This window comes from Strigops habroptila, chromosome 1 (genome assembly GCF_004027225.2).
Source record: "Strigops habroptila isolate Jane chromosome 1, bStrHab1.2.pri, whole genome shotgun sequence".
In the NCBI taxonomy this organism is placed as follows: domain Eukaryota; kingdom Metazoa; phylum Chordata; class Aves; order Psittaciformes; family Psittacidae; genus Strigops; species Strigops habroptila.
The window spans coordinates 486139-511998 of record NC_044277.2 but is presented as its reverse complement, the minus strand read 5'-3'; the positions used below and the strand labels follow the sequence as shown (position 1 = coordinate 511998).

The following is a 25860-nucleotide window of genomic DNA, read 5'->3' as shown; positions in this document are numbered from 1 at the left end:
TCCTTTATGTAACCAGAACTCCTGGAGTGGCCGGGCCCGAAGGTGGCGCGGAGCGGGGGGGGGGCTGCAGTCTGCTGGCGCAGGGAAAGGCCTTGAGTCACTCCATTCCTGCGGGTGGTACGTCAGGACGGAGCTGCGGAGCGCTGGCTCATGGAGCTGCTGCGCTCAGAGCTGCAGCCCTGCGACTGCTGCTCCGCCATCCCCTACCAGCGGGCCGGGAAGCTGAGGAGGACCTGCCACAGCTTAACCTCATCCCGGCTACTCTCCTGCCATGCAGGGAGGGATGGAAGGATGATGGAGGGAGGGATGGATGGAGGAAAGGAGGAGGGAATGGATGGATGGAGGGAAGTGGTGGAGTCACTATCCCTGGAAGTGTTCACACACCGTATAGACGAGGCTCTTGGTGCCATGGGTCAGTGGTGGCCTTGGCAGTGCTGGGTTAATTCTTGGACTTGATGATCTTAAAGATCAAACCTGGTTGATTCTATGATTCTATATATTATATGATTCTATGGATGGATGGATGGATAGATGAATGGATGGATGGATCGATGATGTATAGATGGAAGGATGGATGGAGGGATGGATGATGGACGGATGAATGGATGGGTGGATGATGTACAGATAGAGGGATGGATGGAGGGACGGATGGATGGATGGATGATGTATAGATGGAAGGATGGCTGGAGGGATGGACGGATGATGTATAGATGGAAGGATGGACGGAGGGAGGGAGGGATGGATGGACAGACGGATGGACGAATAGACAAGCCCTGCTCACCTCAGCGAAGAAGGCCGTGGTGGTGATCCTCTGGCTGTCGAAGACGCTGCTCAGCGTTGGGATGAGGTTCTTGACGATCAGGGGCAGGCGGGGGCCGGCGTGTCGGGCCATGGCGCTAGGAGGAGGAGACACGTGTCACCCGGGCTGGCTGCTGCACTGGGGCTACTGTTGGCCACTGGACCCCCGGGGGGGGCTTCAAGGAGGCTGGTGGGTCCCTCCACCCGGGGGTCTGTGGGGTGCTGGCACCGAGCCCTGTGCTGTGGGGCTGCCACAACGTGCTCCACCCAAGTGCCACCTCTTCCCATGCCATGGGATGTGTGGCCACAAGCCACCAGCAGAGCCATGGGCAGCCTGCACTGCCCATCCTCACACCCTGCACCCCCCTGCCCTGCAGAACCAGCCGGTGACACCAGGACTGAGGAGCCGGTGGCCCTGGCCTGGCGTTGTCCCCTCCTGCCTGGGATGAAGCACAGGGCAGGACCGAGCCGGGTGCACACCAGCAGATCTTGGCCAGGAGGGACAGTTCCTGTTTTGGATGAGACACTCTCAAGTGTTTGGGAGGCTCAATAAAGCGTTTTGTTGGGAATACTGGAAAATCCCAAACTGCTCGTCTCCTCCACAGCCATCCAAGAGCTATTAATGGCACTGGGTGGAGGGACAGAAAGGTCCTTGGCTGAACCAGGCTCCACCAGACCCAACCACGGGCTGTGGCCGCCACTCGGCCTTGCTGGTCATGCCACGGGAAGGACAGGCAGAGGCCAGCAGCCATCCACAGGGATCAGTGCCGCTGCAATCCCTGATGGACTGCAGAGACATTGCAGCAGCAGGGAAAGGAAAAAGGAGTTTCTATCCAAGACCTTTTGGTGTCATCCTTGGTTAGAAGGGAACAGGGAGCCCGAGCTCCAATGGGACATGGAAGCAAAAGGTTTGGCTGACAGGGAGGACACGGAGCTGCTGGAGCGAGTCCAGAGGAGGCCCCGGAGCTGCTGCGAGGGCTGGAGCAGCTCTGCTCTGGAGCCAGGCTGAGAGAGCTGGGCTGGGGCAGCCTGGAGAAGAGAAGGCTCCTGAAGGGGAGACCTTAGAGCAGCTCCAGGGCCTAAAGGGGCTCCAGGAAACCTGGAGAGGGGCTTTGGACAAGGGATGGAGGGACAGGCCAAGGGGAATGGCTTTAACCTGCCAGAGGGGAGATTGAGATGAGCTCTGAGGCAGAAGCTCTTCCCTGTGAGGGTGCTGAGGTGCTGGCACAGGGTGCCCAGAGAAGCTGTGGCTGCCCCATCCCTGGCAGTGTTCAAGGCCAGGTTGGACACAGGGGCTTGGAGCAACCTGCTCTAGTGGAAGGTGTCCCTGCCCGGGGCAGGGGTTGGAGCTGGAGGAGCTTTAAGGTCCCTTCCAACCCAAACCAGTCTGGGATTCTATAACTGAGGAGCTGCTGCACAGCCACGGTGGGACTGATGGCAGCACACCATGGTGAGACCAAGCTGCCCCCCAGCTGTGGGCAGCAAGGCAGAGCCCCACCACCAACCCCTCGGTGGTGCTGCAGGAAGCCAGTGAGACCCTCCACGGGCTTTGGTGCATCACAGCTCATGGTGCAGCCCTCCCCACTTGCTGTGGGTGCTCTCCCACCCCCAATGTCTCCAGTGCAGCTCCTGTGCTGAAGCTAGAGGAGATAGAGGAGCAGCAGTATCCTGGAGGCAGCTCCTCACCCGGCCAGCACGGTGATGCCCTCGTGGTGCCTCTCCGGACTCGCCATCAGGTCCCAGGCACCGGCGCTGTCCACAGCCCTGGCCACCTCCTCGCTGCCACCACGGACCAGCATGGCCTTCAGCGTCTGCACCGCGCTGCTGCGGAGAGAAGCACCGGCGTTAGGTTGGGTTGGGTTGTGTTAGGTTGGGTGAGGTTGGGTTAGGTTATGTCAGGATAGGTTAGATTATGTTAGGTTAGGTCAGGTTATGTTAAGTTAGGTTGGCTTAGCTTAGCTTACCTTAGGTGCGGTTAGGTTGGGTTAGGTCAGGTTAGATTAGGTCAGGTTAGGTGAGGATAGGTCGGATAGGTTAGGTTATGTTAAGATAGGTTAGCTTAGGTCAGGTTAGGTTAGGTTATGAAAGGTTAGGTTAAATTAGGATAGGTCAGGTCAGATCAGGTGAGGTTTAGGAGGCTGCCTGTCCTGCCTGCAGCCCATCTGGCAGCCCATAGATAAGGTTAGGTTAGATTAGGTCAGGTCAGGTCAGGTTAGGTTAGATTAGGTCAGGCTTAGGAGGCTGCCTGTCCTGCCTGCAGCCCATCTGGCAGCCACAGAGCAGCAGCAGAAGGAGCTCCTGGTCCTGCGCCAGGCGGGTGCCTGAGGCCGGGATGAGTTATGGGAGAGCTTTAGCCCAGAGCTCAGCGCTACTTCGTCTACCCCGTGACGTGTGTCCTGAAACCCATCCAGCACAATGGGCTGGAAGGAAAGAAGCCCAGAACTACTCTAACAAAGGGTTTTTGGCCTTAAGATTTTATAGGTAGGGATTATTTTGCTGCAAGCACAGAGCAACATATGGGAAACATACGTTATCCTGTCACAACAGCCCGAATGTGAGCCATGGATAGATCCCAGCCTTCCATGGAAGCGAAGGAGCGTCGCTGCCACACACACAAAGAAAACATCACTTAGGAGGAGGAATCAGACGTGTTTGGGTTGGGAGGAAGCTTAAAGCTGCTCCAGTCCTGATCCCCAGCCACAGGCAGGGACACCTTCCACTAGAGCAGGTTGCTCCAAGCCCCTGTGTCCAACCTGGCCTTGAACACTGCCAGGGATGGGGCACGAAGGTCTTTGAGCTTGTGAGTTGGGTTCCTGTTCTCCCTGGGATGAGCCAAGTGAGAAGGGACCAACATGTGGAGGGACCATCCCCGCCGTGGAACCCATGTTTCCAGACTCAAGGGGCAAAACCCAGCCGGAGGAGCCCACAGAGGAGCCATCGAGGTGGCCCCATTGGTGACAGCGATCAGAAAAGCAGGACCATGAACATGTGCTGGGCTTGCTCAGCTCCTGTGCAAAGCCCAGGCTGGTGCAGAGCCCTTCAGCACCCTTCAACATCACGAAGGCTACAGGGCAATGAGGAATTGCTCATTAAAGAAAACCTTGGGGTGAAGTCTCCTTCCAGCATCTGCACTCACCAGTCTGCTGGTACGCATCACAGTCCTGGTTTTGTGAGTTTGGGAACAGCCACACGGGTCTTTGGAGTTTCTGACCAGCTTTTAGCCCAAGGAGCCGCAGCTCCCCTGAGCTGTAGCCAAAATTGCCAAGTGATGTGCAAGGTCCTCCATTTATCATGGATCATGGAATGGTTTGGGTTGGAAGGACCTTAAAGCTCCTCCAGCTCCAACCCCCTGCCCCGGGCAGGGACACCTTCCACTAGAGCAGGTTGCTCCAAGCTCTGTCCAACCTGGCCTTGAACACTGCCAGGGATGGGGTCATGGGGAGCTTCTCCTCACCCAACACCCCAAGTCCTGCTCCTCAGGCTGCTCCAGCCCGTCCCCCCCAGCCTGGGGCTGTGCTGGGATTGCCTCGGCCCAGGGGCAGGACCTTGCCCTTGGCCTGGTTGAGCTCCAGGAGGTTCCCACCTTTCCAGCCTGTCCCGGTCCCTCTGATCCCAGCCCTTCCCTCCAGTGTCACTGCACCAGCAGCTTGGTGCCAGCACTGGCTCACTGAGGGTGCTCAATCCAACTGCCCTGGCACCCACAAAGACATTGAACAGCGCCAGCCCCAACAGTGATCCCTGGGGAACACCGCTTGTCACTCCTCTCCACCTGGATATCGAGCCATTGGCCACAACCATGAGTGTGACCATCCCGATCCTTATTCCTGTGCTTCTATGATCCCATAAGCCTCAAAGCTCAAACTTGCATCCAGGAGAACCTGTGATTTAGCCCAGGAAAGCTCCAGTGGGATTCATTTCCTCGCAGCACAAGCAAACAGCAACAAAACCCCTCCTGCCAGATGCTCATGGACAACCAAAGACAACAAACCTCCCACCAGCTCCTGGTTATGGACAAGGTCTGAGAGGCCACGAGCCCGGTGCTCACCGATGGCTCCTCAGGAGGGTCTGATCCCAGCAAAGCCCTCATGGGATTCCCGCTCCACTCCCACCTTCCCGAGGTTCCTGCTCCCAGCCCCATCCCAGCCTCTCCCACTCCTCCACACGCGGTGAGTGCAGCGGGTTCAGCCCCCGCGCAGCCGGAGCTGCTTAAAGCTGTTCATTCGCAAGCTCTGCTTTTTCCAGTGTCCTATAGACACTTCCTTCCTCTCCAACAACAGCCCGGCTCTTCCAAGCTCCCTTTCCTGCCAAACGATCATATTCACCTTCACCAGCTCACTTCGGCATTTAAAGATCATGAAGCCTCAGAATCCAACACGCGGACAGGAAATGACTTTGATATTGGAACCAGCTCCTGGGACCGGGCTGGAATTCCACATCCCGCGGTCGCTCCGCGCGTCGGACAAAGGCTTATCCCCCCCATCCATCAGTGACTTCATGGATATGCAGCCACAGATACCTGCCTGCAGCCACACAGAACCATGCGCTGGTCCCTGCCCCTCCACTCATAGAGTCATGGAAGGGTTTGTGTTGGAGGGGACCTTAAAGCTCCTCCAGCTCCAACCCCTGCCCCGGGCAGGGACACCTTCCACTAGAGCAGGTTGCTCCAAGCCCCTGTGTCCAACCTGGCCTTGAACACTGCCAGGGATGGGGCAGCCACAGCTTCTCTGGGAAAAGTCTGTGCCAGCGCCTCAGCACCCTCACAGGGAAGAGCTTCTGCCTCAGAGCTCATCTCAATTTCCCCTCTGGCAGGTTAAAGCCATTCCCCTTGGCCTGTCCCTGCATCCCTTGTCCAAAGCCCCTCTCCAGGTTTCTTGTAGCTCCTTTAGGCCCTGGAGCTGCTCTAAGGTCTCCCCTTCCCGCAGCAGAGGGGCAGGATCCCCTCCCTGAGCTGCTGCTCACGCTCTGGGGGTGCAGCCCAGCACACGGGGGGGTTCTGGGCTCAAGCACACACTGAAGCCGGGTCATGGGGAGCTTCTCCTCAACACCTCAAGTCCTTCTCCTCAGGCTGCTCCAGCCTGCCTCCCCCATTCTTTCCATTCCTTGGGGATTTCACCAACACCTGAAGATCAAGCGGGGGATTTGAAGCATGGCACATCTGGGGGGTGGTGATGAAGGAGCTTTGTTCCCTTCTTGAGGACACCAGTTCTGTGTGGTACCCACCGCTGTGGTCCCAAGGGAGCAATGCGGAGCACCACCAGCGGTGTAAGCCATGAGGACCAGCATGAAGTCCCTCCAGTGTAATCCTGACCAGCTTCACCCAGTAAAGCCCAAGGCCAAGGTGTCCACCTCCATCAGCAGGAGGGAGCAGCTGGAGAGGGGCTGGGGGGTCTCCCCCATCCCACATCTGGGATGTGGGGGATCTGGGATGTTGGGGATCCCACACCTGGGATGTGGGTGCTGAAGAGCTGCTGGTTTCCTGATTCTGCAACTTGGCACATCAGCCTTTCTCACAACAAGGACCTGGAAGGACCCAGTGGTTCCCTCTTGGGATGACTTTGCTGCATCAGACAGAGCCCACACCAGCAATGGGAAGGCTCCGCCAGCCCCACTTCCATGGACGGAGCTCACTCCCGGCAATAGCCCAGCACATGCTGGTTCATGTCCCTGGTGCTGAGTGGAATCCAGATGCTGTTGGAGGAAGTGCGGCTGTTTCTGGCTCCTGCACCCCCTTCCCTGGGAGGCAACCAGTTGCTTCGAGTTTCCTTCAGCACTCCCGGTGTTATGGCACAGGGTCCGGCCGGGATCAGCCCGTCCAGGAGTCGTTAAGTGGGAAGAGCCTGAGGAGAACAGCCAGTTCTGGCTGCAGGAGCCCAAAGCCACAAAGGCAGCAGGAGCATCTGCTCCCGTGGGGGGATCTGCACGGAGAGCACAGAGCTGCTGTGCACAGCACCCCGGGGGACATGGGAAGTGCCACCAGCTCAGGGAATGCCACCGCCAGCACCAGAGCGGCCATGGGGCAACCCAGGATCAGCCTCAACCAACCTCCTCCAGCACGTCAGGAGCTAATTTTACCCTGACATGTGGCCTCAATAAAACACTGATCAGAGCCCAGCGCCACCATCCCCACCAGGACCTGCTGCCACCCATCACCTCCTGCTGCAGGAGCCACCCTGCCTGTGAGCAGCCACCCGAGGTGAAGAGGGAGATGGTTCTAACCCTCTCAGGAGACCCCCCCTGCAGTGTCCAGCTCTGGGGCAACAGCACAAGAGGGACATGGAGCTGTTGGAGCGAGGCCAGAGGAGGCCCTGGAGCTGCTGCGAGGGCTGGAGCAGCTCTGCTCTGGAGCCAGGCTGAGAGAGCTGGGCTGGGGCAGCCTGGACAACAGAAGGCTCCTGAAGGGGAGACCTTAGAGCAGCTCCAGTGCCTAAACAGGCTCCAGGAAACCTGGAGAGGGGCTTTGGACAAGGAATGCAGGGATGGGATGAGGAGGAACGGCTCCAACTGGAAGAGGGAAGAGTCAGATGGGATATTGGGAAGTTCTTCACCATGATGGTGATGGGACACTGGCACAGGGTGCCCAGAGAAGCTGTGGCTGCCCCATCCCTGGCAGTGTTCAAGGCCAGGTTGGACACAGGGGCTTGGAGCAACCTGCTCTAGTGGAAGGTGTCCCTGCCCGGGGCAGGGGTTGGAACTGGATGAGCTTTAAGCTCTCCTCAACTCAAACCATTCCATGATCCCAAGACAGGGCCCACTACAGTACGGCAGCAGACGGGGGCACTGTTCAGTTCTCAACAACACCGTTCCTGTCACTCTGCTTGGGTAAGGAACTGGCCTTTCCTCACCACTGGGATGTGATAAATGAGCTGCCAAGTGCTGCTAAAGCCCTTCCAGGTCGCTGCTGCTTTGTCTGGTGCCTTTGTGGCTTCCTCCAGCCTTTGTTTTCCTCTCCCAAGACTAATAATAGCCTGGAACAAACCTGAGTCTGGGAACTCCCAAGAGGATAAGGCTGAAAATCAGCGCACAGCCTCCTCCCTGCTGCCAACCCCAGCTCCGGAGCAGCCTCTGGGTGTTGTGCTGCTGGGAGGAGCAGGCAGGAGCCTGGAGAAGCAGCTCAGAGAAGGGCTCCCTGCAGCACCTCCTGCCCTTACTGCCTCGGCTCTGGGGTTAACCCCAGCGCCACAGACTCCACGTGCTCTAAGGCAGATTCAGGTACCCCCCATCAGCAGGACCAGCTACTGCAGGGCTGTGCCATGGCACACCACGGCCACCAGGAGCTGGTGAAGGGGGATGGAGCCACACAGGGCAACGGATGGAACCCGCCCTCTGCACCCTCCAGCCCACAGGAAGGTGAGGACCTGCATACATGGAGGGGACACGTTCCCTGAGCCCGCCACACGGTGGTTACAGCCTCATGCGACCTGGAGGAGACCTGCTGAAGTCCAGGGGTGGGAGAGTCCCACAGCTCACCTAACGTGGGCTCTGCTGACATGGCACCCACCTTGCCTGGCACAAAGGCTCTGCTGGGAACGTCCAGGAGCAGATGGTGCTCAGCAGGTTGGCCAGAGCTGCAGCTCAGCGCAATGAGGAATGATCACAGAGTCATGGAATGGGTTGGAAGGGACCTTAAAGCTCATCTAGTTCCAAGGCATAGAATGGGCTGCCCAGAGAAGGTGTGGCTGCCCCATCCCTGGCAGTGTTCAAGGCCAGGTTGGACACAGGGGCTTGGAGCAACCTGCTCTAGTGGAAGGTGTCCCTGCCCGTGGCAGGGGGTTGGAACTGAAGGAGCTTCCAGGTCCCTCCCAACAATAACCATTCCAGGATTCCATATGACCGAGACATGCTGCAGCCACAGCAGTTGGCTGTATCCCACTTCCCTCCTCACCCTCTCCGGAAGCGGAGCCATGCTCCCTTCCCAGGAACACCCATTCCTGCCCAGCGGCTGCTCCAAGACCTGCTCCCGACAGCCAGTGGGGCTCTCTGGGCAGCTGCAACCATCACCCACCACGTCCCGCACTCGGAGGTGGCTCATTTAATGCTTCCCAATGTAGTGCTTGTGTTCCACAGCTGGAACACACCAACAGATCCCACTGCCCCTTCCCCACCCCACCCTGCAGAGCTCAAGCTGTCACCCCACAGGCTGTCACCTACAGCAGAGCTCAGGTTGTCACCAACAGCAGGGCTCAGGCTGTCACCCACAGCAGAGCTCAGACTGTCACCCACAGCAAGGCTCAGACTGTCACCCACAGCAGAGCTCAGACTGTCACCCACAGCAGAGCTCAGACTGTCACCCACAGCAGAGCTCAGGCTGTCACCCACAGCAAGGCTCAGGCTGTCACCCACAGCAAGGCTCGGGCTGTCACTCACAGCAGGGCTCGGGCTGTCACCCACAGCAAGGCTCAGACTGTCACCCACAGCAGGGCTCAGGCTGTCACCCGCAGCAGGGCTCGGGCTGTCACCCGCAGCAAGGCTCGGGCTGTCACCCGCAGCAGGGCTCGGGCTGTCACCCACAGCAAGGCTCAGGCTGTCACCCGCAGCAGGGCTCGGGCTGTCACCCACAGCAGAGCTCAGACTGTCACCCACAGCAAGGCTCGGGCTGTCACCCGCAGCAGAGCTCAGACTGTCACCCACAGCAAGGCTCGGGCTGTCACCCACAGCAGGGCTCAGGCTGTCACCCCGCAGGCTCTATGACTGGGTGTCACTCCCCAGCGCCGCAGTTCAGGCGCAGCACACGCTGCTGTGGGGCTGTCCCAGCCCCAGAGGGGTTGCACGTGGCCGGGCAGCCGCGGTACCTGCAGGGGTGGAGGCTGCGGGGAGCAGGGCCCTGGCTGCTGCTGCTCCTCCTCTCCCTGCTCTGCAGGTTCTTCGGTAGCTGGACACCCACGGTGCAGCTGAGGCGCAGCAGGAGGGTCACAAACAGCGGCGCGTAGAGCCCCAGCACCGCTGGCCCGGCCTCCGGAGCAGACATGATCTCATACAGAGCACATGTGGCCTGGAGAGAGAGACGGGGAGCAGGAGAGGAGGATTAGGAGGGATCTCCCACACCACGCTGAGAGCTGTTAGTAAATAACCCGGCGAGGCAGCGGGAGGGGTTTGTCCTTCCTGCAGCACCGAGTGCAACAAAGCAAAGCATCAGAGAGAGGCTTTGACAAGGGATGGAGGGACAGGACACAGGGAATGGCTTTAACCTGCCAGAGGGGAGATTGAGATGGGATATTGGGAAGAAGTTCTTCTCTGTGAGGGTGCTGGGACACTGGAAGGGGTTGAAGGGAGAAGCTGTGGTTGCCCCATCCCTGGCAGTGTTCAAGGCCAGGTTGGACACAGGGGCTTGGAGCAACCTGCTCCAGTGGAAGATGTCCCTGCCCGTGGCAGGGGGTCAGAGCTGGAGGAGCTTTAGGGCCCCTTCAACCCAAACCATTCCAGGATCCTCTCTACCCCCAGTGTAACCTCCCCGCATCCCACCGCAGCTCCCCCGGAGCCACTCCTCGGGAAGCTCAGTGTTCCTGGCCAGGGGAAGTTTGGGCTTTGTACCTGGAGGAGGACGAGCGGATCCAAGAGCTCGTGTTTGAGGGGCAGGAAGGCAAAGCACACGCAATAGATGCACTGCAATAGAGCCCTACTGAGGCAGTGTAAGGAGCCGTGAGTGCAGAGGGGGACAGGAGCAGCGCGGGGCGGGAGGGGGAGCCCATTCCACACCATCTGCAGCGGCCCTTGTGAGCAGGAGGAAATTTGCACAGCTGTGTTCCTGAGGAGCTGCCAAGCTGGCTCCAGCTTTGCGAGGGATCAAATGCAAAGTGCTCTCCCTCGGGGACCGGCACCTGAGAGGCCTTTACGAGCCGGTGCGTTCGCTCTAATAGGCATTACACAGCAAGGCGTTATTTCCAGAGCCTGGCAACCCCCTGCCCCAGCCAAGGAAACGAAGGAAAGCATTCCAGGTGTGGGGAACGGGACCCTCCATGAGGCTGGGAAGGGGGTGGCACCGGCAGCAGGATACTCACAGCCAGGGGCAGAGGGGTGGCGATGCGCTCGGAGCTGCTGCCCAGCAGGAAGCCCTTGCTCTCTTTGTATGGCACATCCCTGTTCACCTTCTCCAGGAGCTGCTCCAGGATCTCGGAGGTGAGGGTGGGCTCGGTGGCCAGAGACCTCCACATGGTGCACGTGTGGCTGGAGGAGAGAAGAGGAGAGGAGGGAAGGGAGGGAGCTTTGGCACCGGGTGCTGTCCTGGCAAGCATCAGATCCCTCCCCAAGCCAGGGAACACTTGGGTCATGCCACCCACCACACCGAAACAAGGGTGAGGAGCATGTCACCATGTCACCACAGGAGCCATTTGGTTTGGGTTGGAAGGGACGTTGAAGTTCCTCCAGCTCTAACCCCTGCCACTGGCAGGGACACCTTCCACCAGAGCAGGTTACTCCAAGCCCCTGTGTCCAACCTGGCCTTGAACACTGCCAGGGATGGGGCAGCCACAAGTGCTCAAGGCTCAGCCTGGGACTGGCACCGACTCACTCAGCAGCCTGGGAGGAGGTGACCTGCCCCACAAAGCAGCTCTGAGCATCCCAAGGTGCCACGCTCGGCTCTCCAGAGCCAGCTTTGCTGCACAGCAATTCCCCCTTGGATTGCAGCTCCAGCAGCAAGCAGCCACACTGCTCCACAGGGGAATTCCAGCTGGATCTGATTACTGGTGCGAGGAGCCAGAGATTAACCACAGCTTAGGCCAAAGCTGGGCCAAAGCCCAGGACCACGAGAGCACGTGCGGGTGCTGATCACCGCGAGGAGCAGGGCAGGACCTGTCGAAGGGCAGCGCGCTGCCCAGCAGGCTGGACACCACCACGCTCTTGTGCTGGGAAGCCAGGATGTAAACGGTCTGCTGGGCAGCCTTCCGGATGTGCTCCTCATCCACCTCCTCCAGCTTGCTGTGGATGATGCTCATGATATCAGGGACCTGGAGAAAGAAGGGAGAGAGGCATCAGGCTGAGCACGGTGACATCCTGTGTCCAGGTCTGGGCCCCTCACTGCAAGAGAGACATTGAGGGGCTGGAGCAGGGCCAGAGAAGGGCCCCGGAGCTGGTGCAGGGCCTGGAGCACAAGTGTGATGAGGAACGGCTGAGGGACCTGGGGGGGTTCAGTCTGGAGAAGAGAAGGCTCAGGGGGGACCTGATCGCTCTCTGCAACTGCCTGACAGGAGGCTGGAGCCAGGAGGGGGCTGGTCTCTGCTCCCAAGGAACAAGGGATGGGACAAGAGGAAACGGCCTCAAGCTGCCCCAGGGCAGGTTTAGATGGAGCTGAGGAACAATTCCTTCTCCAGAGGGTGCTCAGACATTGGAACAGGCTGCCCAGGGCAGGGCTGGAGTCACCAGCCCTGGAGGTATCTAAAGGACGTGGAGATGTGCCCCTTGGGGACACGGGTTAGTGGTGGCCTGGGCAGTGCTGGGGAACGGTTGGACTGGATGATCTTGAAGGTCTTTTCCACCTTGGTTGATTCCATGACTCTGATCCTATGACACACCGAGCACTCGGTGTCACCATCAGCCAGGACATGTGTGTCCCATCCCCTCAGGCAGCCCAGGCAGGTAATGGGACTTGAGGAGACAACATGGGTGGGCAGAACATCAGGCAGGGCCTTTATCTTCCCATCTGCGGGACGTCTGTGCTCACTGGGTGCATTTGGAACCACTTCCAGACCTCTCTGGAGGTTGAGGATCCTTCCCCAGCCTGGGAGTCGAGGATGGAGGAGGCTACAGGGTATTCCAAGGGGTTAGAGGATGAGAATCATCGGATCATGGAATGGTTTGGGATGGACAGGACCTTAACCTCATCCAGTCCCAACCCCCTGCCCCGGGCAGGGACACCTTCCAGTAGAGCAGGTTGCTCCAAGCCCCTGGGTCCAACCCGGCCTTGGGGCAAGTTCCTCTTGCAGCAGCCACGGCTCACACAGGGTTAAACACCTCCCTTCTCCCATGAGGGCTGGACCCTTCCCTGTGCTGGACATCACACTCCTGCCAAGGCCTTGAGCCTTCTGGAGCATCCCGGCCCATTCCAGAGGATCCCACCACGCCCGGTAAACCAGCACTGGAGCTGCCAGTGGGAATTTATGGGGCTACACACAGGAGAGGCACTAAGACCCAGCTGGAGCTGCCTCTCCCCTGCCCAAGGCCAAGAGCTGTACCTTCTCCTGCAGGACTGCCCCACGCTCCTTGAGCAGGGAGTTGATCATGACGGTGGCTGCTCGGGAGCAGTTCCTGTCGGGATCCACCAGCCCCTCGAACAGGGCGAGCAGGAGGCTCATGAGCTGGTCCGGAGGGACGCGCTTCCCGACCACCTGCAGGGAGCACAGCAGGAGATGAGCACCACGCGTGGCTCCATCGATGCCACTGGGCAGCAGGACAATGTCCCTCAGCTTGGAGCCCCGCTGGAGAGCACATGCTGGTGGTGATGCTCTCATGAGACCCCGCTCGCAGCACTGTGGGCAGTTCTGGGGTCCCCAGCATAAGAGGGATGTGGAGCTGTTGGAGCAAGTCCAGAGGAGGCCACGAGGATGACCAGGGCTGGAGCAGCTCTGCTCTGGAGCCAGGCTGAGAGAGCTGGGCTGGGGCAGCCTGGAGAAGAGAAGGCTCCTGAAGGGGAGACCTTAGAGCAGCTCCAGTGCCTAAAGGGGCTCCAGGAAACCTGGAGAGGGGCTTTGGACAAGGGATGCAGGGATGGGATGAGGAAGAACAGCTCCAACTGGAAGAGGGAAGAGTTAGATGGGATCCTGGGAAGAAGTTCTTCCCCGTGAGGGTGGTGGGACACTGGAATGGATTGAAGGGAGAAGCTGTGGCTGCCCCATCCCTGGCAGTGTCCAAGGCCAGGTTGGACACAGGGGCTTGGAGCAACCTGCTCTAGTGGAAGGTGTCCCTGCCTGCGGTTTGGAACCGGAGGAGCTTTAAGGTCCTTTCCAATCCAAACCATCACGATTCTATGGAGGGGAGCAAGGGCCAGGCCAGAGCCCTGAGGGAGGCAAGAGCCCACCTGCACCACGCTGATAGTCAGCATGGCTGGATAACCTGGAGCTCAGGTTGTCCATCAGACCTGGGAACGGCCACAGTGAGCCACAGCACGAGCCCCTGTGTGCCTGGACAGCCTTGTTGGGGCGCTGACACCCCAAGAGGGGACCAGCAGCTTCCCTGTGGGAGTGAGAACCTCTGAGCACCTCGAGAGGCACCACATCCTCTGCAGGTCCCACTGCACACCCTGCAGAGCCCATGGCCACGCTGGGCCCACCCTGCACTTACCATGGCCATGTTGTTGCAGGTGTGGAAGAGGACGGTGAAGTCGGGCTCCTCCAGGCCTTTCTTCAGCACTTTCAGCCCTTCCACCATCTCATCCCGGTGGTCCCGGGCGAAACCTGCATCCGAGAGGGAGCAATCATGGAGCAGCATTCCTCATATTCTACACCCCAGAGAGACCTCCACGTGCTGCAGAGCTGGGATTTACCCCTGAGCTGGGCCAGCTTTCAGGAAGAAGCCAAGAAACACAAGGTGCTGACAAGGGCCAGAAGAGCTTGTGCTGTTCTGGAGAGTGGGACCAGAGGATCTTAAAGGTCTTTTCCAACCTAGTTGATACCATGACTTCTGATTCCCATACAGGTCCTCTCCCGGTGCTGTGAGGGCTTCGTTTTCTCAGTGCCTCCATCTGAAGTGGAGGACTGACCTCTCCTGGAGAGAGGAGGAACGCCAGGCTCAAACCTGCTCCTGCCTGCAGAGCCTAAAGGGGCTCCAGGAAACCTGGAGAGGGGCTTTGGACAAGGGATGCAGGGACAGGACAAGGGGAATGGCTTTAACCTGCCAGAGGGGAGACTGAGATGAGCTCTGAGGCAGAAGCTCTTCCCTGTGAGGGTGCTGAGGCGCTGGCACAGGGTGCCCAGAGAAGCTGTGGCTGCCCCATCCCTGGCAGTGTTCAAGGCCAGGTTGGACACAGGGGCTTGGAGCAACCTGCTCTAGTGGAAGGTGTCCCTGCCCGTGGCAGGGGGTTGGAGCTGGAGGAGCTTTAAGGTCCTTTCCCACCCAAACCATTCCAGGATTCCATGTTATCACATGTGTGGAGGGATGGGACGTGCATCCCCCTGCCCCGCTGTGGAGAGGAGAGCACCAACCGCCCACCCGAGCAGCAAAACCCCCCTCCAGCACCCTGTGCCCACCCTCATAGCAGAGCTGGATGTAGAGCAGGCAGTAGACACAGTCCACGGCATGCAGGCGGACACTGGCCACCGCGTCGGAGCAGCGCGGGGAGAAGAGCGCGACGAGGACGCTCAGGTTGTAGAAGGGGATCACGGTCTGTGGGGACAAACAGGGTAACACTGAGCAAGGAGAGCAGGGGCAGAGCAGCTCCCTGTGCCCGTGAAGCCCATCTCCTGGCCAGCACGGGGAGGGTGCAGGATGAGCCCCAGGGAGCACTGGGGTCACTCACGCTGACGTTGAGCTTGCTCAGGTAGAAGTCCAACAAGGCGGCGCTGACCTCGACCGCCCGCTGCCGCTCGTGGTCCTTGCTCGACTTGATCCAGGGGCCTAAATGCTGCAGGGGAGAGCATGAGGAAGGAGAGGAGCAGCTCAGCTGCTCTGCCTTGGACAACCAAGGGGTTCTTCAGGCTGTAGGAACCACCACTGTGACCCAACAGCTCATCCTGGCTCGTCCGCAGGACAACTCTGGGTCTTGGTGAGGCTGCGTGTGCATGTCCCCTGCTGCTAGAGACCTCCTCACGAGCCATGAGCTGGCCACCCTGGCAAGAGGGGGTGTGCCCAAAAGTGGACCCAAAGGGGACCCAAAGATCCCTAAAGACCTTGCCCCAACCAGGCTGCATACCCAGCATCTGCAGGAGGAGGACGAGGGTCATACCAGACCTCATGTCACACAGAGAAGCCAGGACCCATCTCACTAACACCAGCTCTGGGTCCAAAGCCAGAGCTCTGGTTGGCAGATGGACCCCTCACCTTCCCTGCTACCCCCTGAAGAACCCACCAGAGCTGGGCTGCACCCACCGCAAACATGTCCTGCAGCCCATGGGGGGTCAGGTTCCTCTGCAGGAGGCTCTTCAGCAGGTCTTTGAGGGCACTCATGGTGTCACCATACAGTACCTAAGGAGGAAACACGGGTCAGAGGCTACGCGCGGGCAGCACCTCATCCCAGAGCCACGGGTGCACGCTCTCAATGCGCCTATTCCCAGCCTGTAGGACCCTCCTGGGTGCTGAGTGCCAAGATCCAGACACATCCAGCTTAGAAGGAGTAACAGGGACTGGAACCCAGTGTGTAAAATCCACCTTCCTGGAAATGCTGGGAACAGGGTGGGAATTGGCACAGTGGTGACCATGACCTGTGCCAAGTGCCAGCACGCACCAGGGCTGAGCACGGATGCTTCAGGGCAGGCTTCCCAGAGGGAATTTGGTCCTTGTCCCACTTGGGAATAAATTCCAGTGAGCCCAGTTGGAATGAGCCCCGGGACGATGCTTATGGATTCCTTCCAGGATGTATTTTGGGATACGGAACTCCGTGGTGCTGTCAATACACTGGAGGGAAGGGCTGGGATCCAGAGGGACCGGGACAGGCTGGAGAGGTGGGAACTTCCTGGAGCTCAACCAGGCCAAGGGCAAGGTCCTGCCCCTGGGTCGGGGCAACCCCAGCACAGCCCCAGGCTGGGGGGACGGGCTGGAGCAGCCTGAGGAGCAGGACTTGGGGTGTTGGGTGAGGAGAAGCTCCCCATGACCCGGCTTCAGTGTGTGCTTGAGCCCAGAACCCCCCCGTGTGCTGGGGGCACCCCCAGAGCGGGAGCAACAGCTCAGGGAGGGGATCCTGCCCCTCTGCTGCGGGAAGGGGAGACCTTAGAGCAGCTCCAGTGCCTAAAGGGGCTCCAGGAAACCTGGAGAGGGGCTTTGGACAAGGGATGCAGGGACAGGACAAGGGGAATGGCTTTAACCTGCCAGAGGGGAGATTGAGATGAGCTCTGAGGCAGAAGCTCTTCCCTGTGAGGGTGCTGAGGCGCTGGCACAGGGTGCCCAGAGAAGCTGTGGCTGCCCCATCCCTGGCAGTGTTCAAGGCCAGGTTGGACACAGGGGCTTGGAGCAACCTGCTCTAGTGGAAGGTGTCCCTGCCCGTGGCAGGGGTTGGAGCTGGAGGAGCTTTAAGCTCCCTTCAACACAAACCATTCCATGGTTCTCTAAACTCCAAACCTCCAAAGCCCCATAAGACGGGAGGGAAGCAGAAAGGGATTATTAACCTCAACTTCCAGGCCAGATGCCTGTGAACACCAGGCAGAGGGAGCCCCAGGCTGCTCCTCATCTCGGCACAGCCCCCATAGGGATGAGCAGGGGCTGCTCCAGCACCACCAGCTGCAAGAGCTCCATTAGCAGCGGGTGATGGCCACGAACGGAGCACTCGACCACAACAGGAGCAGCTGCCGCCTTCCTAAAGCTCCCTTTGGAAAGGGCTCTTCTCCCCTGCGGGCTCCAGCATCCCCTGATCCCCCTCCAGGGAGCTCACGCTCTCATTATCAGCGCTTGCCCTGGTGAGGAGCTCGGGTTCCCCCCTTATCAGCGGCGCAGAAGGGCCGGGTTGTGGGAGATAAGGGAGCAGAGGAAGCACCGGAGCTGGTTTTCCCCCAGATGGATTGAATCCGGCCCTTTCCCACGGCCGATCCGCTGCCAGGGGGATGTGGGGGTATGGGACGCAGTTGTTGGCTGCTGGGAATGTGAGGAGGCCCCCAGGTGCTGCCCCAACCCCAACATCCCGGAGCAGCACCACGGAACAAAGCTGGATCTTAACATCACATCAGCTTTGTGCTGCTGGAGCTCACTGGAGCTGGCAGCAGTGGGGCAGCACAGGCAGCTCCCTGCCTGTCCCAGGTATTCCCACCTCCTTGGGTACAGCATCCCTCTGCCTGCCCCGGCTATTCACACCTCCTTGGGTACAGCATCCCCCTGCCTGTCCCAGGTATTCCCGCCTCCTTGGGTACAGCATCCCCCTGCCTGTCCCAGGTATTCCCACCTCCTTGGGTACAGCATCCCCCTGCCTGTCCCAGGTATTCCCACCTCCTTGGGTACAGCATCCCCCTGCCTGTCCCAGGTATTCCCACCTCCTTGGGTACAGCATCCCCCTGCCTGCCCCGGGTATTCCCACCTCCTTGGGTACAGCATCCCCCTGCCTGCCTCGGGTATTCCCACCTCCTTGGGAATGGCATCCGCGCCGTTCTCTTCCCTGTCCTTGGCCACCTCCAGCGGTGGGAGCGCGAGCACTCCAGCCAGGCAAGTGTCAATGAGCTCTGTCCGGTCAGGGTCACTCAGGTGGGGCTCCAGGATGCTGATCCCACGTTAAGGAAGCAACAAGGATGCACTGAGCACTACAGGAGCGCTATGGGAACACCCTTCACCTGGGGAAGCAGGGAACAAGGCGCAGCCATTCCAACCAGCTCCAGCACGCCTGGCACAGCCCTGTTAACACACCCACCATGGGGCAGCACCATCAGACCCACGGGGTGAAGCAGGGAGGGGTCAGGCTCCGTCATTCCCGCAGGGATGGGCGCACTGGAAGGATACACCAGGTAAGTGCAGGTGATCATGGCCCGTTGGCGAATTGGTGTCCGCATCGTGTCCTGGGGCTCTGCCTTCATGAACTCCTAGAGGGCAACACAAGGTGATGGTGACGGCCACATCCAGCCCCATCCCATGCCAGGCATGGGGAAGGTTTGCTGGGGGGCTGCCTGGAAGCCCAGCGAGTCAGGAGCTGTGTTATCCCAACACTTGAAATGCTGCACAACCACCCCCTGCCTTGGGACATGTGCCCTTGGGGATGGAGCACCATCGCTTGCAGCGAACTATCCTCCCTGCTGGGACCTGCCCTCTCCTGAAGGGCAGAGCCCACACCTCAGGTCTGCTGCTCCATGGAGGTCCATGGCTCCAGCAGAGCCCAGCAGACACGTGGGGATGGGGCTCATCAAGGCAAACTCTTACCCAACCTTCCCACAGCTCCAGGCATGGAGCAGCTACACCTTCGTGTAACCCACAGTGATGTGAACTGGGGACCCACAGACCAGCCCCAGGCCCCCCCCAGGTCTTCTCTTACCACCATCTGGGCCACAAGCTCGGCCTTGCGGGAGAAGCTGAAGTCCCCACACTTGCCCCCGTTGCAGATGGCCTGGCTGATCATGCAGATGCTCCGGATGAGGCAGAGCTTCAGCGTCAGGTCCTGAGAGCACAACCCAGGGTGAAGACCAGGCTCCAACACACCACACTCATCATCCCACTCTCACTGGGGTCCCTCCATGAAAACCAGTGCCCGGGCTGGGCCTGTGCTCTTGGCAGCGTGTGGGCTCAGCCTCTGCTCTTCATCCCCGTCACGGGCTCTCTGGTGGCTGGGGAGCACCAGGACCCCCCATTCCCAGTGCCGCAGGGAGCAGGACACCTCCTGGCAGCACATGGGACAAGGACACTGCGCCAGGGCTCCCTCCTCCCCACCAAAGCAGCCCCTGAGGACACAGATTCTCAGAGCAACTCCAGAAGCTGCCAGAGCTCTTCCTCCTGCACAGTTTGGGGTCTAGGACCGGTGACATGGGAGGAGACAGCACAACCCAAAGTGCTCCCCTCGTCCCTGCAGGGGGATCAAGGAGCAGGGAAGGGTTTGAGGGGGTCCCAGCTCGGTGCTGGAGATGCAGAAGCTGTTAGTACCAGCAGGAGCCCAGAAGGAAAAGGCATTAGTGGAGCCCAGAAGAGGAGCCCTTGGCCTGAGAGTTCAACCTAAATTTCCTTTTCAGCCTTTAAGAAAAGAAATATTAAAAGGTGCATTTATGTGAGAGCAGAGGTGATTGTGATCCTCTGGGGCACTCTGGGGAGACCCCTCTTGGATACCGCATCCAGTTCTGGTGTCCCCAATACAAGAGGGACGTGGAGCTGTTGGAGCGAGGCCAGAGGAGGCCCCGGAGCTGCTGCGAGGGCTGGAGCAGCTCTGCTCTGGAGCCAGGCTGAGAGAGCTGGGCTGGGGCAGCCTGGAGAAGAGAAGGCTCCTGAAGGGGACACCTTAGAGCAGCTCCAGTGCCTAAAGGGGCTCCAGGAAACCTGGAGAGGGGCTTTGGACAAGGGATGCAGGAATGGGATGAGGAGCAACAGCTTCCAAGTGGAAGAGAGAAGAGTTAGATGGAATCTTGGGCAGAAGTTCTTCCCCATGAGGGTGGTGGGACACTGGAATGGGCTGAATGGGAAAGCTGTGGCTGCCCCATCCCTGGCAGTGTTCAAGGCCAGGTTGGACACAGGGGCTTGGAGCAACCTGCTCTAGTGGAAGGTGTCCCTGCCCGGGGCAGGGGTTGGAGCTGGAGGAGCTTTAAGGTCCTTCCAACCCAAACCATTCCATGACTCCATAATTCAGTCTATGAAACGCCTTTTTCTCTTCCCCTCTCCTCCGAGTTTGGGCACTTTTGGGCACCAGTCCCACATGGAGGATGGGGGAGCGGCAGCTCCTCCAGCTCTCCCAGTCCCAAGAGGCAGAGAACTGCTGTGAGCACAGCACGGGGCTGCTCTCAGGGCAGCCAGAGCAAGAGGCAGGCAGAGGAGCAGGACAGAGCAGAGAGGAGCTGATTTGGTGCCTCACACTGTACCTTGGTTTCTACTTTTATTCCCAGAACCTGAACAAGTGGAAAGAACAAGACACGTTAGCACTGAAACGTGGACATCCTTGTCCTGGGGCTCCCGGGGAGGACGGGCCGTCCCAGCAGCTCACCTTGGTGTTAAAGTACTGGAAGATGTTCTTCAGGATGTCTGCTTCGATCCTGGAGAGCACCAGCTCCTTGGGTGCGTAGATAGCCACGTACCCATAGCACAGGATGAGGGTGCTCTTGATCTTCTCCACTTCATTGTCACTACGGTCCTGCCAGAGCAGATGAGAGTGAATGGGGGGAACTGGTCTCCCAAGGTCTCCCTGGTCCTCCCGGGTCTCACGGGATGGTCTTGCTGACCCAAAGAGGTGTCCTCACAAGACAGGGCCCCTCCAAGCACGCTGTCGACCTTTGCCCCCCATCCAACAGGCACGACCCCTGTTTGCCATCGAGTGTTACCTGTCAGAGCCCCACATGGGAGCACATGAGCCCCAGCCTGGCCAAGGTAACCAGGTTAGCTGCTGGTCAACTACCAGGTTAGCTGCTGGTTAACAGCACCCACTGCCTGTTACCCAGCCCTGCTGAAAGCCTTCACCAGCCCAGGGAGCAGTATGTGGCCAGCACCCATCGTACCACAGCCCTAAGGCTGCACAAGGGCTTCCTCAGCCAGCTCTGAGCTCCAGGCTCCTTCCTGTGCTGGGCCAGGGTCCACAGAGCACAAATCCCTCAGACATCCCATCCCATGGACCAGGAATGAAACCACCCGCCTGGGTCAGAGGATTTAGAATCACAGAACACAACGTCCTTGGGCAGCCCATTCCAGCCCCACCACCCTCACAGTAAAGAACTTCTTCCTTACATCTAATACTTGCCAGCTGCTAACTTGCACTTGAGGAAAGGCTTTTGCTGCCAGTGCTTGTGGCATGAAACCGTTGGTGAGGAGCTAAAGCTGAGCAGCCTCTGATGCCAAGAGCAGCTCGAGGGTATATCCCAGCTCCATGCCAAGTGCACTGAGGCAGGAAAACAGCTCCTCTCCCAAGGAACACTCAGCACAGGCTGTATCTGAGGCATCTCACAGGAGCCTTCAGCTGCAGGTCAGGTGCCTTTGGGCTCTTACCTTGAAGATACTGAAGAGCCCCACGGATTTCTTGAAGACATCAGACCTGACAAACTCCTCCAGCTTGGCCAAGGTCTCCTCCAAGTGGTTTATGGCACAGATCCCAAAGCAGGAGGCAAGTCCCTGGGGGAGGCAGAGCAAACACACCAGCAGGAAGCTGTTAATACCCAGCCCCAGCTGACACTCCAAAAGCCGGTTCCATTCCCAGCACCACTGGTTCCATGCCCAGCACCACTGGTTCCATGCCCAGCTGTAGCAATGCTGGCACCAGCATCACCCCTGGGGGACAGTGGGGACAATAGTGCTGTCCCTGCCTGGGTGACAGGCTGGGACACAGCTCCAGGGCAGCACAGGAGCCGTGGGGACCCTCAGCACACACATCAGCTGCACTGTGGGAAGCAGGAGCTGGTTGAGCTGGGAGCAAGAGCAAAGCAGGTTCAGCAGGTGCTGCCTCGGGCTGCACTTCCAGGAGGTCTCATGAGCTGGGCTGAAACTCCACAAACAGCTTATTCAGGAGCAGCCCTTGACTGGAGCCAAGCCAGGGACTGTCAGCTCCTGGTTGCTCAGCTCCTGGTTGCTCAGCTCCTGGTTGCTCAGCTCCTGGTTGCTCCCAAGGGCAGTGCTGCTGGGGCCAGGGAGCCACGAGCCAAGCAGAGGAACGGGGCTTGGCTGAGCTGGGGGCAGCCAGGGAGACTGTGGAGCTGGAGCGTGAGGATGGGCAGGAGGAGCTGGAGCCTGACCTCGGCTCCAGGGTAAGGAGCTGGCAGAGAAGGAAGCGCTGCTCCACAAGCAGGGGACTTGAGAGGACACTGGGAACGGCTTTAACCTGCCAGAGGGGACACTGAGGTGGGATATCAGGAAGTTCTTCCCTGTGAGGGTGCTGGGACACTGGAAGGGGTTGAAGGGAGAAGCTGTGGCTGCCCCATCCCTGGCAGTGTTCAAGGCCAGGTTGGACACAGGGGCTTGGAGCAACCTGCTCTAGTGGAAGGTGTCCCTGCTCGTGGCAGGGGGCTGGAGCTGGAAGAGTTTTAAGGTCCCTTCCAACCCAAACCATTCCATGACTCGATGAATTCCCCCAGGAAGGAGCTCTGCCAGCACACTCGGGGTTGGGAACAGCACCCTGTCCCCATCTGGGGCCACACGCCACTTGAGCCAGTGTCCCAGGGCACCCCCAGCATCTCACCCAGCTTCAGAGCCCTCTTGCCCTTGGAATGCTGCAGGTGGGAGCTCTCCACTTGTTTGGATCCATTCACCCGCATGCTATGACCTTCCCTACAAGGTTCTCCAGGACTTACAAGCCCAAGCAAAGTGAGGTGGGGCTGGAAAAGGATCATTGAGTCATGGAATTGGTCAGGTTAGAAAAGACCTTGAAGATCATTGAGTCCAACTGTTACCCCAGCACTGCCAAGGCCACCACAGAACCATGTCCCCAAGGGCCACATCTACATGTCTTTTAGATACCTCTAGGGCCGGTGACTCCAGCCCTGCCCTGGGCAGCCTGTTCCAATGCCTGAGCACCCTGTGGGGAAGGAATTGTTCCCAACATCCCACCCAACCCTCCCCTGGCGCAGCTCGAGGTCAGCAGGGCAGGGCTCCTCTCCTGCTCCATCGGGATGAGCCCTGGCACATCTGGCACAACTCACCTCCCTTTCTGCCTCCTCGTGGTATCTGGCTGTTTCCAGGAGCTCCTGGAGCTGCTTTTGCACGAGGTCTTTGCTGCTGCAGGCCCCGAGCGTCGTCCCGATGCATTTGTACAGGAAGTTCTGGAAGAGGAAGAGGAACGTCACCACCCCCGGGACCGGCTGAGCCCTCGAGCAGAGGGAGCTGCTCACACACAGGTTCGTCCTCGCAGTGCCCTGAAGCAGAGCTGAAGGACAGGGTCTGGCTGTAAACAGCCGGGACACTCGGAGCAGCAGGACACAGAGCCACAGAATCATGGAATCAACCAGGGTGGAAAAGACCTTCAAGATCATCAAGTCCAGCCATTGTCCAGCACTGCCAAGGCCACCACTAACCCATGTCCCCAAGGGGCACATCTCCACGTCCTTTAGATACCTCCAGGGCCAGTGACTCCAGCCCTGCCCTGGGCAGCCTGTTCCAATGCCTGAGCACCCTCTGGGGAAGGAATTGTTCCTCAGCTCCATCTAAACCTCCCCTGGTGCAGCTTGAGGCCGTTTCCTCTTGTCCCATCCCTTGTTCCTTGGGAGCAGAGACCAGCCCCCTCCTGGCTCCAGCCTCCTGTCAGGCAGTTGCAGAGAGCGAGAAGGTCCCCCCTGAGCCTTCTCTTCTCCAGACTGAACCCCCCAGGTCTCTCAGCCGTTCCCCATCACACTTGTGCTCCAGGCCCTGCACCAGCTCCGGTGCCCTTCTCTGGCCCCGCTCCAGCCCCTCAATGTCTCTCTTGCAGTGAGGGGCCCAGAACTGACACAGGATTTGAAGTGCAGCCTCACCAGTGCCCAGTGCAGGGGGACAGTCACTGCCTTGGCCCTGCTGCCACACTGGGGCTGGGACAGGGCAGGATGTGGTAGCCACCTTGGCAATGTCTCTTCCCACCGAAAGCCCTTTCCCAGCACCACGCTGTGGGCAGAACGATGCTGTTGGCGAGCCCTGAGGGCTGGACCAGCTCTGCCCCTGCTCTGGCAGCGCACCAGCCCCCCTGGACTCACCTTCTCCATGGGGAAGCCGTTGTAGCTGCTGAGCTGCCGGCACATCTCCATCACGAAATGGCCAATCCAGGCGCTGTCAGCAACGGCCGCCAGCGTCTCCTGCAGGAACTGCGGGAGGAAGAACATCAGATCCCGGTGTCCCAAAGAGCTGGACCCAGCTCAGCGGTGAAGCAGCACAAGAAATGAACCATGGAATCAACCAGGGTGGAAAAGACCATCAAGACCACCCAGTCCAACCGCTCCCCAGCACTGCCAAGGCCACCACTACCCCATGGCACTGAGGCCTCGGCTACACGGGGTGTGAACACTTGCAGGGCCGGTGACTCCAGCCCTGCCCTGGGCAGCCTGTTCCAATGCCTGGGCACCCTCTGGGGAAGGAATTGTTCCTCAGCTCCATCTAAACCTCCCCTGGTGCAACTTGAGGCTGTTTCCTCTTGTCCCATCCCTTGTTCCTTGGGAGCAGAGACCGACCCCCCCTCACTACAACCTCCTGTCAGGCAGTTGGAGAGAGCGAAGCTCAGGGAGGTTGTGTCAGACCTGCCTGGAGCAAACATCCCCCCCGGTGACCACAGCAGCCCCCCCCACCCTGCGCAGATCCTGACAGCGCTCAGCCGCTCCCCCTGCTCCAGAAATGAGCCTTTTCCCTCCCGATCATGGTAAATCTGTGCCCAAGCAGCACTTCCCTCATGAGAGGGGCCGCAGGAGCCTGCCCGGTTCTAATTGCTTCTCCATGGCCTAGTTTAAGGCTCTGAATTAAGTGGGGGGACTCCTGGGACCCAGCAGCTCCTGGAGCCGACGTTCTCTGATCCCCCACAAGCTCAGAGCTCGTTTTAACCTTCCCTGCAGGAGCTGCGGGTCCCCCCTGCTCTGACCCTGCTGTGAGAGCAGCCCCAGCAGCGGGATGGCAGTGACCATCCACCACCACGGCTGGGGCGGGTGAGGGTGAATTCCTGCTCTGCAGCCCCATCCCCACGCTGCTGTCCAAGGGGAGCTCTGGAGCTGGTTGCTCCCACCCTCCCACTGTTGCCCCCCCAGCACAGGGACCTTACCAGCAGCAGCTTCTCCTCCCATTCCTTCTGGGACAGGGATTGCTCCGTGTTCTCTAGGAGGAAGCACATTTGACACAGTGGTTTCTCATCCTCACTGCACACAGCAAGGGCAAACCCTTCTCCAAACATGTGTGGCCTCTACTTGACATGGCAGCCCCCTGGGACACAGCAGCATTCCTGGCAGGAATTACTGGCACCAGGGTGACTAAAATCCTTCTTAAAATAGGAAACAGCACTTCAGAGAGCCTGGATGTGCTGAGGGCCATCAGCAGCACCCCCACTGTTCTTGGGCACCCCCTGAGCACCCAGGCACAGCCTGGAGACGGTGCCTCCAGCACAGCCCCTCCTGAGCAGAGGCTCCTTCCTACCTTCAATGTGCTCCACCAGGAGAGGGACCCTCTTGCTCCAGAGCGGGGCCAGTGAGGGGTGGACGCTGCCGTGCAGGACGTGGAGCAGGCGCAGGGCGGCCACCCCCCGGCAGGCTCCTGCGTGGGGCTGCGAGGACACAACCTGAGGGGATGGGCATGGAACAAAGGCTCTTAGTGCAGGGAGAGGCACTGCCGGGTGGTGAGGCTGAAAACACAGGGATGGAGACTGGGAATCGTGGAGTCATGGGATGGTTT

General features: G+C 59.5%; 1 protein-coding gene across 4 annotated transcripts in view; it reads right to left on the bottom strand.

Annotated features, from left to right (window-relative positions):
- Positions 1-25860, bottom strand: part of MROH1 (maestro heat like repeat family member 1) — a 50998-nt gene that overhangs the window by 6960 nt on the left and 18178 nt on the right. For 3 of the 4 annotated variants that reach the window (XM_030487025.1, XM_030487034.1, XM_030487043.1), the window contains exons 17-36: positions 25606-25747; positions 25238-25290; positions 24189-24296; positions 23166-23285; positions 21523-21645; positions 20531-20677; positions 20409-20435; positions 18884-19006; positions 18358-18437; positions 17986-18121; positions 15811-15906; positions 15242-15346; positions 14973-15108; positions 14068-14180; positions 12963-13115; positions 11584-11738; positions 10794-10959; positions 9588-9787; positions 2485-2622; positions 782-896 (exon numbers count right to left, since the gene is read on the bottom strand). In XM_030487025.1, coding sequence (XP_030342885.1) covers positions 782-896; positions 2485-2622; positions 9588-9787; positions 10794-10959; positions 11584-11738; positions 12963-13115; positions 14068-14180; positions 14973-15108; positions 15242-15346; positions 15811-15906; positions 17986-18121; positions 18358-18437; positions 18884-19006; positions 20409-20435; positions 20531-20677; positions 21523-21645; positions 23166-23285; positions 24189-24296; positions 25238-25290; positions 25606-25747 — 2436 coding nt within the window. The remainder of the gene's footprint in view (positions 1-781; positions 897-2484; positions 2623-9587; positions 9788-10793; positions 10960-11583; positions 11739-12962; positions 13116-14067; positions 14181-14972; positions 15109-15241; positions 15347-15810; positions 15907-17985; positions 18122-18357; positions 18438-18883; positions 19007-20408; positions 20436-20530; positions 20678-21522; positions 21646-23165; positions 23286-24188; positions 24297-25237; positions 25291-25605; positions 25748-25860) is intronic. The other variant, XM_030487050.1, reaches the window with a different exon arrangement.